This window comes from Bos indicus x Bos taurus, chromosome 28 (assembly GCF_003369695.1).
Source record: "Bos indicus x Bos taurus breed Angus x Brahman F1 hybrid chromosome 28, Bos_hybrid_MaternalHap_v2.0, whole genome shotgun sequence".
Lineage (NCBI taxonomy): Eukaryota > Metazoa > Chordata > Mammalia > Artiodactyla > Bovidae > Bos > Bos indicus x Bos taurus.
This window is the reverse complement of record NC_040103.1, coordinates 3993170-4007835: the sequence shown is the minus strand read 5'-3', so window position 1 is coordinate 4007835 and position 14666 is coordinate 3993170. Positions and strand designations below refer to the sequence as shown.

At 42.2% G+C, this 14666-nt stretch overlaps 1 protein-coding gene across 1 annotated transcript in view; it reads left to right on the top strand.

Moving 5' to 3' along the window:
• The window catches only part of C28H1orf131 (chromosome 28 C1orf131 homolog), a 32679-nt gene extending 18449 nt beyond the window's left edge, over positions 1–14230 (top strand). Inside the window, exons 3-7 of the mRNA XM_027531128.1 lie at positions 1658–1723; positions 11199–11294; positions 11424–11510; positions 12094–12146; positions 13359–14230. Coding sequence (XP_027386929.1) covers positions 1658–1723; positions 11199–11294; positions 11424–11510; positions 12094–12146; positions 13359–13494 — 438 coding nt within the window. The 3' untranslated portion in view covers positions 13495–14230. The remainder of the gene's footprint in view (positions 1–1657; positions 1724–11198; positions 11295–11423; positions 11511–12093; positions 12147–13358) is intronic.
• The last annotated feature ends 436 nt before the right edge of the window (positions 14231–14666 follow it).

The window sequence follows — 14666 nt, the reverse complement described above, 5'->3', positions numbered from 1 at the left end:
GTAGAGGAGGACTGAGTGTTGCTTGCAGACAGTAGGGCCTCCTACCACAGTGAGGATAGGGGCAAAGAAAACAGGGGAGACCACTGATTAATGTGCTGAAGTGGTTTTAAAGCTAAAAATAGAAACAAAAGTTAAGGTAGTGGTGGGGTCATGCTAATAGACTCAGCATCATGAAATAATTAGCCAAGAATTTTTCCCAGATGTTTGTTTTTACTATGAAGAACGATCTGTTACCGAACCAGGTCCATTTGCCCAACATGCAACAAGCCAGACACTGAGATCCTGCGATGTACGATTTATTCACCAGGCAGCCAAGTGAGGAGATGGGAGGACAAGTCTCAGTCTGCCTCTCAAAAGTGAGGGGGTTGGGGTCTTGATGGGATAAGCACGATGATCTTAGGCATGGCGAGAGGTTATTGGAGGAAGGGGGAAAGGTGAGGTAATCCGTGTTCTGTGCAGGTGTGTCTGGGTTACAGGCTTCAGTGTGTTCAAAATTGAGGTGCTCAACTTGATCTGAGGGTTGAGTTTTCTGCACCTGACCCCGAAAGGCCCTTCCTTGGGCCCTGTGCAGGCCCAGTAGGGCCCAGTTTGGGGCTGGTGATCCCAGCTAGCCTTAGCCACCTCTCACAGGGCAGGAGCTGACACTACATGCCTGTGGAACAGCTGGGCTACGAGAAGCTGGGAAGGTGTGCAGTTAAAGAGAGGAAAAAGGGAAGAGTAACTAAAGTGAGCCTACTCCATTAAGGCAGGTGACCAGCAGAGGGGTTTTAACAAGCCACTCCCCTGTCCATTGCTGTCCATACAAGACAGCTGTCTTCTGCACAGGCCCCGCCCTGTGGAGCCAGAGGCCAGAACTGCTTTTCAAGATGCTGCATGGCTAGGATGGCCTGGGGTTGAATAGTGACCGCTGTCCTTGGCCAGATTGACAAGAGAGTTTCCTTGAAGTCTCAAACTTCTGGTTAATTCCATGGATTGGTAACCATAACCAGGGGGTATATTGATGTAAAGAGTCACATATCTTGATGGCATTTGCAGTATCATTATATTCTATTGGGAATTATGCATCCCCATCTCCATCATTTCTAGATTTCTGATGTTCCTGAAAGAAAGTTGTTCCTTTATGCCTTTTTTCCTTCCTTCCTTCCTTCCTTCCTTCCTTCCTCCCTTTCCTTCCCTTCCAACCCACCACCCCCCTTCCTCCCTTTCCCTCATGGCTTGTGGGATCTTATTTCCTCAACCAGAGATTGAACCCCCGGCCACAGCAATGAAAGCACCAAGTCCTGAGTCCTGAGAATTATTTAAATATGACTTTTTACCCTCTAGAATTCCTGCTCGGCAGTTATCCCTTTTTAAACCCCTCACTATGCAGAGCTTCCCACATACACTGCATGAGATACAGATATTGGTCTCTCCCTTACTCATGTCTCTTTTTTCTTAGTTTCTCATCAATCCTTTCTTAAACTTTGAAACCTTAAATTTATGTTCTCCATTTTTCTTCCATTCGCTGTTAATTAGGCTTTTGTGCCACAAGCATATGTTATTGTTTGTTATCTAGGCATCTGGGCCAGATTCACAGCTTTTAAAAACATGACTACTCTCTTGGAGGATGGATACTGTAAAGAACAGATGACCTTAATAATTATTTTTTTCTTTTCAGACCAAAACTAAAGACCAAAACCATCTTGATAAAGATGTGGATATACAAGAATTTAACTTAGAAAAGGTAGGTGTTTTGAAATTATTTTTTAAGCTTTTAATACCAAAAATGCATGTTTCTATGTTGTCCAATGGTTAGGGAACGGTGACGTAGGGCACACTGCATTTACTGGGTTGAACATTGTGTAGTCGTTTAAAACACGCTGGTTTTATGATTATAGTGTCCATGATATAGTGGCAGGAAAAACAGGGATGTTTGTGTTCTGTGGTTGTAACTTGGTTTTAAAAATGTGTGAGAAGGGGGGCGGTCCTAAGATGGCAGAGGAATAGGACGGGGAGACCACTTTCTCCCCCACAAATTCATTGAAAGATCATTTGAACGCTGAGCAAATACTGCAAAACAACTTCTGAATGCTGGCGGAGGACACCAGGCACCCAGAAAGGCAGCCCATTGTCTTCGAAAGGAGGTAGGACAAAATATAAAAGATAAAAAGAGACAAAAGAGTTAGGGGTGGAGACCTATCCCAGGGAGGGAGTTGTAAGAGAAGATGTTTCCAAACACCAGTAAACCCTCTCACCTGCAGGTCTGTGGGGAGTTTTGGAATCTCAGAGGACAACATAACCAGGAGGAAAAAATAAATAAAACTCACAGATTACACGCCTAACTGCAATTCCCAGTGGAGAGGTAGCCCAGACGCTCCTGTCTGCCACCAGCAAGCGGGGGGCTAACAGGGAGGCCCGGGCTGCATTGCTTAGGGTAAGGTCCGGGCCTGAATGCCCTGAGGGCAGTCTGAGGGAGCTGATGTGAGACAGCAGCCCAAACTGTGGGATAGCCAGAGAGAGAAAGAGGAAAATAAAAAAGAGGAAAGAGAGAGAGAACTTTCCTGCGAAAAGCTCTAACCTAAGGCACTGCCAGACCCACTCACAGAACAAAGGACTGAATGAATACCAGAGGAGAGCTAGCCGGCTGCGGACTGGCCCATCCCCTGCAGGAGGCAGGAAGGCAGGCAGGCGACAGCCAGAGCCAGAAAGGGGCAAACTCAGCCCCAAGAGACGGCATCCTCTACCAAACTGCAAGCAGGCTCCCAGTTGCTAACCAAGTCTTCCTGGGATCCTAGATGGTTGACATCCACCAGGAGGGTCTCAGACAGAGATTAGCTCCCCAGAGGAGACACACGGCACACCTGAGACGGCACTCCTGAGTGGCTGGGACCAGGGAGGTGATAAGATGCACCCCTACCTGGGGAGAATGCGCTCACCAAGCACCTTGTCGCCTGAGCTCCTAGGACCTTGGAAGGGCACAAAACGCAGGCCCAACCAAGTCTGTGCCCTTGCGGAGTACCTGAGAACATGAACCTGATCGGCTTATACCTGGGAAGTGCACACATCCCAGGGCCTGCCTTAGATGGTTCTCCAGCAGAACAACCTGGAGCCTGAGCAGTGTAGACCAGGAAAGCACACACGCCGTGAGCAGGGGCAAACCCAGTGTGGCCCAGACACTGCAAGCACTCCCCACATATGCCAGTGATATTTGTTTGCAGTGTTCCTCCCTCCCCGCAGCACAACTGAACAAGTGAGCCTAAATAAATGACCACCTTTGCCCCCTTGTGTCAAGGCGGAAGTTAGATACTGAAGAGACTTGCAAACAGAGGAAGCCAAAATAAACGAAGAAGAGGGAACCGCTTTGGAAGTGACAGGTGCAACAGATTAAAACCCTGTTAGCATTGGCTACAGGAGAAGGTGATGGCGCCCCACTCCAGTAACTCTTGCCTGGAAAATCCCATGGACGGAGGAGCCTGGTAGGCTGCAGTCCATGGGGTCGCGAAGAGTCCGACACGACTGATCGACTTCACTTTCAGTTTTCACTTTCATGCATTGGAGAAGGAAATGGGAACCCGCTCCAGTGTTCTTGCCTGGAGAATCCCAGGGATGGGGGAACCTTGTGGGCTGCCATCTATGGGGTCGCACAGAGTTGGACACAACTGAAGCAACTTAGCAGCAGCAGCAGCAGCAGCATTGGCTACATTGGAAGGGGCCTGTAGACCTTGAGAAGAAGTATATGCTGGAACAGAACTGACCCCACATTGCCCTCAACAGCTCCAGAGAAATTCCTATATATATTTTTCTATTATCACTTACAATTTTTTTTTAAAATTTTAAGTTCTTTATTACTCCTTTAATTTTCATTTTTAAAACCTACTCTTACTTTGCCAAAAAAAGACCCTATTTTTAAAGCAAATTTCATATATTTTTTTACAACCTTTGTGACTTTGTTTTGTTTTTTTAATATATTTTTGAGAGTCTAACCTCTACTCTAGATTTTTAATCTTTGCTTCTTTGGTATTTGTTATCAATTCTGTACTTTAAAGAATCCAATCTTCAGTACCCGTTTTTACTTAGGAGTGTGATTAGTGGCTTGAGTGCTCTCTCCCCTTTTGACTCCTTTTTCTCCCCCAGGTCACCTCTATCTCCTCCCTCCCACTTCTCTTCTCTGCTTAACTCTTGTGAATCTCTTTGGGTGTCCCAGGCTGTGGAGAACACTTAGGGAACTGATCACAGGCTAGATTGGTCTCTCTCCTTTTGACTCCCCCTCTTCTCTTCCTGGTTGCCTCTATCTCCCTCCTCCCTCTCCTCTTCTCCATGTAACTCTGTGAACCTCTCTGGGTGTCCCTCGCTGTGGAGAATCTTTTCACCATTAATCTAGATTTTTGATCATTAGTACTGTATAGATGGAGAAGTCTTGAGGCTACTGTAAGAATAAGACTGAAAGCCAGAGGCAGGAGGCTTAAATACAAAACTTGAGAACATCAGAAAACTCCTGACTCCAGGGAACGTTAATCGACAAGAGCTCATCCAAAAGCCTTGATACCTACACTGAAACCAAGCTCCACCCAAGAGCCAACAAGTTTCAGAACAAGACTTACCAAGCTAATTCTCCAACAACCCAGGAACATAAACCTGAGCACAAAAATAGAGGTGGCCAAAAGTCACACCAAACCCATAGACATCTCAAAACTCACTACATCATTGCACTCCAGAGAGAAGAGATCCAGCTCCACCCACCAGAACACCAATGCAAGCTTCCCTAACCAGGAAACCTTGACAAGCCACTCATCCAACCCCACCCACAGGGAGGATCCTCCACAATAAAGAGGAGCCACAAACTTAAGCATACGGAAAGGCCACCCCAAACACAGCAACCTAAACAAGATGAAAAGGCAGAGAAATACTCAGCAGGTAAAGGAACATGATAAAAGCCCATCAAACCAAACAAAAGAGGAGGAAGAGATAGGGAGCCTACCTGAAAAAAAATTTCAGAATAATGATAGTAAAAATGATCCAAAATCTTGAAAACAAAATGGAGTTACAGATAAATAGTCTGGAGACAAGGATTGAGAAGATGCAAGAAACATTTAACAAGGACCTAGAAGAAATAAAAAAGAGTCAAATCAATAATGAATAATGCAATAACAGATCAAAAGCTCTCTGGAGGGAACCAACAGTAGAATAACTGAGGCAGAAGATAGGATAAGTGAGGTGGAAGATAGAATGGTGGAAATAAACAAAGAGAGGAAAAAAGAAAAAAGAATTAAATGAGGACAACCTCAGAGACCTCTGGACAATGTTAAATGCCCCAACATTTGAATCATAGGAGTTCCAGAAGAAGACAAAAAGAAAGGCCATGAGAAAATACGTGAGGAGATAATAGTCAAAAACTTCCCTAAAATGGGAAAGGAAATAGCCACCCAAGTTCAAGAAACCCAGAGAGTTCCAAACAGGATAAACCAAGGCGAAACACCCCAAGACACATATTAATCAAATTAACGAGGATCAAACACAACAAATATTAAAAGCAGCAAGGGAAAAACAACAAATAACTCACAAGGGGATCCCTATAAGGATAACAACAGCTGGTCATTCAATAGAAACTCCTCAAGCCAGGAGGGAATGGCAGGACGTACTTAAAATGATGAAAGAGAAAAACCTACAGCCCAGATTACTGTACCTAGCAAGGATCTCATTCACATATGAAGGAGAAATCAAAAGCTTTACAGACAAGCAAAAGCTGAGAGAATTCAGCACCACCAAATTAGCTCTTCAACAAATGCCAAAAGATCTTCTCTAGACAGGAAATACAGAAAAGGTTTATAAATTCAAACCCCAAACAACAAAGTAAATGGCAATGGGATCATATTTATCAATAATTACCTTAAATGTAAATGGGTTGAATGCCCCAACCAAAAGACAAAGACTGGCTGAATGGATACAAAAGCAAGACCCCTATATATGTTGTCTACAAGAGACCCACCTCGAAACAAGGGACATGTACAGACTAAAAGTGAAGGGCTGGAAAAAGATATTTCATGCAAATTTGGAGACCAAAAGAAAGCAGGAGTAGCAATACTCATATCAGATAAAATAGACTTTGAAATATAGGCCGTGAAAAGAGACAAAGAAGGACACTACATAATGATCAAAGGATCAATCCAAGAAGAAGATGTAACAGTTATAAACATATATGCACCCAACATAGGAGCACAATAATATGTAAGGGAAATGCTAAGAAGTATGAAAGGGGAAATTAACAGTAACACAATAATAGTGGGAGACTTTAATACCCTCCAGTACTTTGACCACCTCATGCGAAGAGTTAACTCATTGGAAAAGACTCTGATGCTGGGAGGGATTGGGGGCAGGAGGAGAAGGGGACGACAGAGGATGAGATGGCTGGATGGCATCACTGACTCGATGGATGTGAGTCTGGGTGAACTCCAGGAGTTGGTGACGGACAGGGAGGCCTGGCGTCCTGCAATTCATGGGGTCGCAAAGAGTCAGACACAACTCAGCAACTGAACTGAACTGAACTGAATTGACTGACACCTATGGATAGATCAACTAAACAGAAAATTAGCAAGGAAATACAAACTTTAAATGATACAATAGAGTTAGACCTAACTGATATCTATAGGACTTTTCACCCAAAACAATGAATTTCACCTTCTCCATGATAGATCACATCCTGGGCCATAAATCTAGCCTTGGTAAATTCAAAAAAATTGAAATCATTCCAAGCATCTTTTCTGATCACAATGCAGTAAGATTAGATCTCAATTACAGGAGAAAAACTATTAAAAATTCCAACACATGGAGGCTGAACAACACGCTTCTGAATAACCAACAAATCACAGAAGAAATCAAAAAAGAAATCAAAATATACATAGAAACGAATGAAAATGAAAACACAACAACCCAAAACCTGTGGGACACTGTAAAAGCAGTGCTAAGGGGAAGGTTCATAGCAATACAGGCGTACCTCAAGAAACAAGAAAAAAGTAAAAAAGAAATAACCTAACTCTACACCTAAAGCAACTAGAAAAGGAAGAAATGAAGAACCCCAGGGTTAGTAGAAGGAAAGAAATCTTAAAAATTAGGGCAGAAATAAATGCAAAAGAAACAACGGAGACCATAGCAAAAAGCAACAAAGCCAAACGCTTGTTCTTTGAGAGGATAAATAAAATTGACAGACCATTAGCCAGACTCATCAAGAAACAAAGGGAGAAAAATCAAATCAATAACATTAGAAATGAAAATGGAGAGATCACAACAGACAACACAGAAATACAAAGGATCATAAGAGACTACTATCAGCAATTATATGCCAATAAAATGGACAACGTGGAAGAAATGGACAAATTCTTAGAAAAGTACAGCTTTCCAAAACTGAACCAGGAAGAAATAGAAAATCTTAACAGACCCATCACAAGCACAGAAATTGAAACTGTAATCAGAAATCTTCCAGCAAACAAAAGCCCAGGTCCAGATGGCTTCACAGCTGAATGCTACCAAAAATTTAGAGACGAGATAAACACCTATCCTGCTCAAACTCTTCCAGAAAATTGCAGAGGAAGGTAAACTTCCAAACTCATTCTATGAGGCCACCATCACCCTAATACCAAAACCTGACAAAGATGCCACACAAAAAAAGAAAACTACAGGCCAGTATCACTGATGAACATAGATACGAAAATCCTTAATAAAATTCTAGCAAACAGAATCCAACAACATATTAAAAAGATCATACGTCATGACCAAGTGGGCCTTATCTCAGGGATGCAAGGATTCTTCAGTATTCACAAATTAATCAATGTGATACACCACATTAACAAATTGAAAGATAAAAACCATATGATTATCTCAATAGATGGGAGAGAAAGCCTTTGACAAAATTCAACATCCATTTATGATAAAAACCCTCCAGAATGCAGGCATAGAAGGAACATACTTCAACATAATAAAAGCCATATTTGATAAATCCACAGCAAACATTATCCTCAATGGTGAAAAGTTGAAAGCATTTCCCCTAAAGTCAGTAACAAGACAAGGGTGCCCACTCTCACTGCTGCTATTCAACATAGTTTTGGAAGTTTTAGCCACAGCAATCAGAGAAGAAAAAGAAAGAAAAGGAATCCAGATTGGAAAAGAAGAAGTAAAACTCTCACTGTTTGCAGATGATGTGATCCTCTACATAGAAAACCCTAAAGACTCCACCAGAAAATTACTAGAGCTAATCAATTAATATAGTAAAGTTGCAAGATATAAAATTAACACACAGAAATCCCTTGCATTCCTATATTACTAACAATGAGAAAACAGAGAAATTAAGGAAACAATTTCATTCACCATTGCAAAGAGAAGAATCAAATACTTAGGAATAAATCTATCTAAAGAAACAGAAGACCTATATATAGAAAACTATAAAACACTGATGAAAGAAATCAAAGAGGACACAAATAGATGGAGAAATATACCATGTTTGTGGATTGGAAGAATCAATATAGTGAAAATGAGTATACTACCCATAGCAATCTATAGATTCAGTATAGTCCCTATCAAGCTACGCATGGTATTTCTCAGAGAGAACTAGAACAAATAATTTCACAATTTGTATGGAAATACAAAAAACCTCGAATAGCCAAAGCAATCTTGAGAAAGAAGAATGGAACTGGAAGAATCAACCTGCCTGACTTCAGGCTATACTACAAAGCCACAGTCATCAAGACAGTATGGTACTGGCACAAAGACAGAAACATAGATCAATGGAACAAAATAGAAAGCCCAGAGATAAATCCATGCACCTATGGACACCTTATCTTTGACAAAGGAGGAAAGAATATACAATTGAGAAAAGACAATCTCTTTAACAAGTGGGGCTGGGAAAACTGGTCAACGACTTGTAAAAGAATGAAACTAGAACACTTTCTAACACCATACACAGAAATAAACTCAAAATAGATTAAAGATCTAAATGTAAGACCAGAAGCTATAAAACTCCTAGAGGAAAACATAGGCAAAATGCTCTCTGATGTAAATCACAGCAGGATCCTCTATGATCCACCTCCCAGAGTATGGAAATAAAAAAAAATAAACAAATGGGACCTAATTAAACTTAAAAGGTTGCACAATGAAGGAAACTATAAGCAAGGTGAAAAGGCAGCCTTCAGAATGGGAGAAAATAATAGCAAATGAAGCAACTGACAGTGAATTAATCTCAAAAATAAACAAGCAGCTCATGCAGCTCAATACCAGAAAAATAAATGACCCAATCAAAAAATGGGCCAAAGAACTAAACAGACATTTCGCCAAAGAAGACATACAGATAGCTAACAAACACATGAAAAGATGCTCAACATCACTCATGATCAGAGAAATGCAAATCAAAACCACAATGAGGTACCATCTCACGCCAGTCACAACGGCTGCTGTCAAAAAGTCTACAAGCAATAAATGCTGGAGAGGATGTGGAGAAAAGGGAAGCCTCTTACACTGTTGGTGGGAATGCAAACTAGTACAGCCACTGTGGAGAACAGTGTGGAGATTCCTTAAAAAACTGGAAATAGAACTGCCATATGACCCAGCAATCCCACTGCTGGGCACACATGCTGAGGAAACCAAAACTGAAAGAGACATGTGTACCCCAATGTTCATCGCAGCACTGTTTACAATAGCCAGGACATGGAAGCAACCTAGATGTTCATCAGCAGATGAATGGATAAGAAAGCTGTGGTACCTATACACGATGGAATATTACTCAGCCATTAAAAAGAATGCATTTGAATCAGTTCTAATGAGGTGGATGAAACTGGAGCCTGTTGTACAGAGTGAAGTAAGCCAGAAAGAGAAACACCAATACCGTATATTAACACATACATATGGAATTTAGATAGATGATAATGATGACCCTATATGCAAGACAGCAAAAGAGACACAGATATAAAGAACAGACTTTTGGACTCTGTGGGAGAAGACGAGGGTGGGATGATTTGAGAGAATAGCATTGAAACATGTATATTATCATGTTTGAAACAGATTGCCAGTCCAGGTTCAATGCATGAGACAGGGCTTGTGCACTGGGATGACCCTGAGGGATAGGATGGGGTGGCGGGGGCAGGGGGGAAGTTCAGAATTGGGAACACATGTACAACCATGGCTGATTCATGTGAATGTATGGCAAAAACCACTATAATATTGTAAAGTAATTGGCCTCCAATTAAAAAAAAAATGTGTGAGAAAAAAGATAGGAAGCAGTTCAGCTGCCATGAGTGGATATTGGTGTCTTTTTCTGTTTTACAATATGTTTTTTATATATAATGTATTTTTTTAAGTTGTTTTTTTTAATGTATTTATTTATTTGGCTGCACTGAATCTTAATTGTGTTGTGTGGGATCTTTGGTTGTGGTGCACAGGCGACGGCGTGCTCAGGCTCATAGCTCCTTGGCCTGTGGGATTTTAGTTCCCTGACTAGGGATCAGACCCATATCCCCTGCATTGCAAGGCAGATTTTTTAACCACTGCACCAGGGAAGTTCCAACAATGTTTTTAAAGAAAATGGACCTGTGTTTGAAGCTGCTGTGATAAAGGGTTTCTTGGTGTGAGTAGATATGTCTGGGGAGGTGCTTTGTTGCCTTTGCAGGTAACAGCTTGTTTTAGGGCACATCTAAAACACCACAAGGACTTCCCTGGTGGCTCAGACGGTAAAGCATCTGTCTAAAATGCGGGAGACCTGGGTTCAATCCCTGGGTCGGGAAGATTCCCTGGAGAAGGAAACAGCAACCCACTCCAGTACTCTTGCCTAGAAAATCCCATGGACGGAAGAGCTTGGTGCAGGCTACTGTCCATGGGGTCGCAAAGAGTTGGGCACGACTGAGCGACTTCACTTCACTTCACTTCAAAGCACCACAGAGCTCTGTGGGTCATCCTCATTTTATCACTGATTTGTATGCAGAGAAATCTCAGCTTCAGCTGCATGCATTAAATGTGGGAAAACAGTGTGGGGAATTCATGAACCTTCATGAGAGCTCCCCAAAGCTGCTTACCTGCCACCATGACAGAACTCTTACGCGGTGTAGCCAGCCACTGCAGGTCACACATAATAGCACTGGGGGTGTAGCGCGTCGTGTCTGATGGGCAGTACCTCTCCGGCTGTGTTCCCTTTGTGGAGTCTTTGGAAGGCACTTGAGTCTGACTGTGCTTTGTGTCTGCAGGCTCGCTTGGAAGTGCACCGGTTTGGGATCACAGGCTATGGAAAAGGAAAGGAGAGAGTCCTGGAACGGGAACGTGCCATTATGCTGGGTGCTCGGGTGAGTGGCTGCCTCTGCCTTCCACCCCCATCGGGTTACGGCAGAGGGGAACACCTGACCAAGGCAGGATGGGGGATGCTGGGAAGTGTTTGCAAGATAAAAAATGATAAGTGTACTTTCTCGTTTCAGCCTCCCAAAAATAGTTATGTGAATTACAAGGTTTTGCAGGAGCACATCAAAGAAAAGAAGGCAGCAAAGGAAGAAGAAAAGAGAATGGTAGGTGTCATAGCCTCTTTATTAAACTAGAATGGAAAGATGGTGTCAGTCTGCCGCAGCGCAATGCTGGACCCCTCTGCTTGGAAAGCAGTCTAGGCAACAACAAGCCTAGGGTTAAATAACTGTTCTGTCTACTTCTTTGAGTCAGCTGCATTTTGTGATACCAGCCACGTAATCTGACTCATTTACATGAAAGGTTTGCTTTGAAATGGCCGACTCCTGTTCAGGTACTATGAGCTGCTTTGATCCTTGCGCTATATCAAGTTGTTTCTTTTGCCTTTTGTGTTGTATAGAACACACGGACTTACGACAAACCACAAGGGTATGTGGATGTTATGTTCCCTCCCTTTTGCTTAAAATGGAAGGTTTGACCTTTCTGCTGTTCATTTTCTCTGAATGGCCTTTCACAGTCTTGAAAGGGTTTTAGGATGAAACTTTGAGTCAGTTACGTTTAATGTGCCTACCTGAAAAAATATTAAAAATAAATGGTATCTCTGTGGCTTTTGGTGACAAATCTCTTGCCTTTTTTTGAATCTCCATTATCCATTATGGATACATATTTTTTCTTTGATTCTGAAATCAGGCCAAGGACACAGATATTTTCAAGAAAAAGAAGAGGAAAGGGCAGGAAGACAGGTAAGTGATAATTAGGCACTGGGGTGGAATGATTTGGATAAACCTTTTGGTTAGTTCTGAAGGTGATACCTTGAATGGATGTGGTGTTTCTAGCCTGGTGCAGCGCTGCACTTTTATCCTAAATCAGGCCCTTGAGGGCGGAATACAGGATTTAGTGAATTGTCCAAGATGAGGTGACTCCCTCAGAATTGAATAAGGAACCTGTTTTCAAGCACCAGACATGTGCAGTGACTGATGGAAAAGCTGGGACTGAAGTTTCCAACAAGACCTCTGTTCGCTCCTAAGAGAGGTACTGCTGGGTCAGCATGGCCGGCCGGGGTCTGTGCTGCCTGCCTGTCCACAGCCACACAAGGGAGAGCACTGGGGTTTGAGTAGTAGAACCTTGATTTTCTGCCATTCTGCTTATTTCCTAGCTTTCATTCAAGTACCTCTTTCTCTCTTCTGAAATTACTGTTTCAAAATCTACTTTTGTCTACAGCTGGAAGCTGATCAGTTGTTTCTGGCTGTGTGGTCTGTCTTCTGTGTGCTGGGCACATAGATGTGAGGGGTACAGCCATGAGCACATTGAGGGTCCCTGCCCTGGAGGAGCTTACATTTTAGGGCGGGAGACACATTAAAACCTATAAACAGATACATAGGGCTTGTCAAGTCTGGGCAGGCTTCGTGAAAGTGTTAGTCTCTCAGCTGTGTCGATTCTTTGCAGACCCCATGGACTGTAGTCCACCAGACTCTTCTGTCCATGGGATTCTCCAGGCAAGAATATTGGAATGGGTTGCCATGCCCTCTTCCAGGGGATCTTCCCAACCAGGGATCGAACCCAGTTGCAAGCAGATTCTTTACCATCTGAGCCACCAGGGAAGCTGGCAGTCTTTGTGAGGAGGTTGAAGTTTAGCACAGTATGAGGGAATGTCACTGAGGGTGGGCTGGTGTGTTGTTCTAAGGAAGCCACATCTGAGTCTTGAGAACTGAATAAAGAGGAAGATCTGGAAAGACCCGGTAGCAGATTATTCAGGGTAGAAGAAACCAGTGGAAAGGCCCTGAGGCAGGAGGCAGTTCAGGGACCGCAAGAAGGAGGTGGTACTACATTGGGTCGGGGGCCGTGCCTGGGAAGAGCTGAGAGTTCACAGGAACAGACCCAAGTGGCCTGGTTGTGGTGCTGGAATCATTTGTTTAAAGCTTGATTACAGTAATTTTCTCTCACTTTAAATGTAGGAAATCAAAAAAGAAGTCTGCTCCAAGTATTTTGTCAAGTGGACGGATTGGACAGGTTGGAAAATTCAAAAATGGGACATTGATTCTGAGCCAAGTTGATATCAAGAAAATAAATTCTTCCAGAGTGGCTAAATGACGTTATTTTATAAAATAGAGAAATGGGAAAGTGCCAAATGGACCGAAACTGGACCCTACAAGACTTCCAGATTATTCTTATTTATTTTGTATTTCACAGACTTTTTTATCTTAAGGAAAAGAAATAATTAATTTCTAGCTACTAAAGTATCTGTTTTTTTATGATAACCACATTGGGCCAACTGCAACATGAATCTGAAGTCGAATTATTGAGAAGAATGTTTAATATTCTCCAGCGAGGTTCACTCAAGTTTCACTTTCACTGGTGCCTTGTGCGTTTACTTGTAGATATTTCATAATTTTACAGATTTGTAGGTGCTAATAATTAGCTTAAAATTGGTTTATAATTTTCTAAAAATGTTTAATCATGAAAGAATTAAGAATGTGATAATTTGTCAGTTGTTTTGTGGGAAAAGCAATTCACATTTTCAGCCTACCTAAGGTGTATAAAATCTACTTTATAAGAAGCTGTATAAATAAAACACAACTTTTTGATAAAAATGAACATGACTGTTAAAAAACACAACCAGTAAGTTAAATGTTATCTCCTTCAAAGTCATCCCTTGGGGCAGCCATACACATATTTTTAAATAGTATTGCCCTTATTGAAAGTATTGGAACTTCCTAAAGCTTGTGACACTTAAAAAAAAGGTCTTCATTTTTGGCTGTTTTTTTTCCCCCCACTGTCCAAAAATTCAGATCTAAACCTAATAAATAATAAAGTTTTGGGGAAAACAGAGGGGTACTTTTCACCACTGGTTGACTCTCTTAAGTGACTCATAAGTTGACTTGGAAGGCATTTACATTGTTCAAAATATATTTTCAATTGAAGCAAAATTGGAAATGTTTTATTAAATTAAAACACTGGAAGTTTTTTTTTTTTTTCCTGGTTTATTTTGAAAGGCAGTATTCATTAGGGTCTATATTTTGGCAGACTTATTTTAATTAGCTCGTTTTGGGCTGAGCTGAGTCTTTTGTCCCTGCATCGTTGCATGTGGGCTGCTCTGGTTGTGGCACAAGGGTTTCTGGTTGTGCTGGCTTCTTGTCGCAGAGCACGGGCTCTAGGTGCATGGGTTCAGCAGTTACGGAGTGCAGCCTTAGTTGTTCTACTGCCTGTGGGGTCTTCCCGGACCAGGGATGGAACCATTGGCAGGTGGATTCCTTACCACTAGG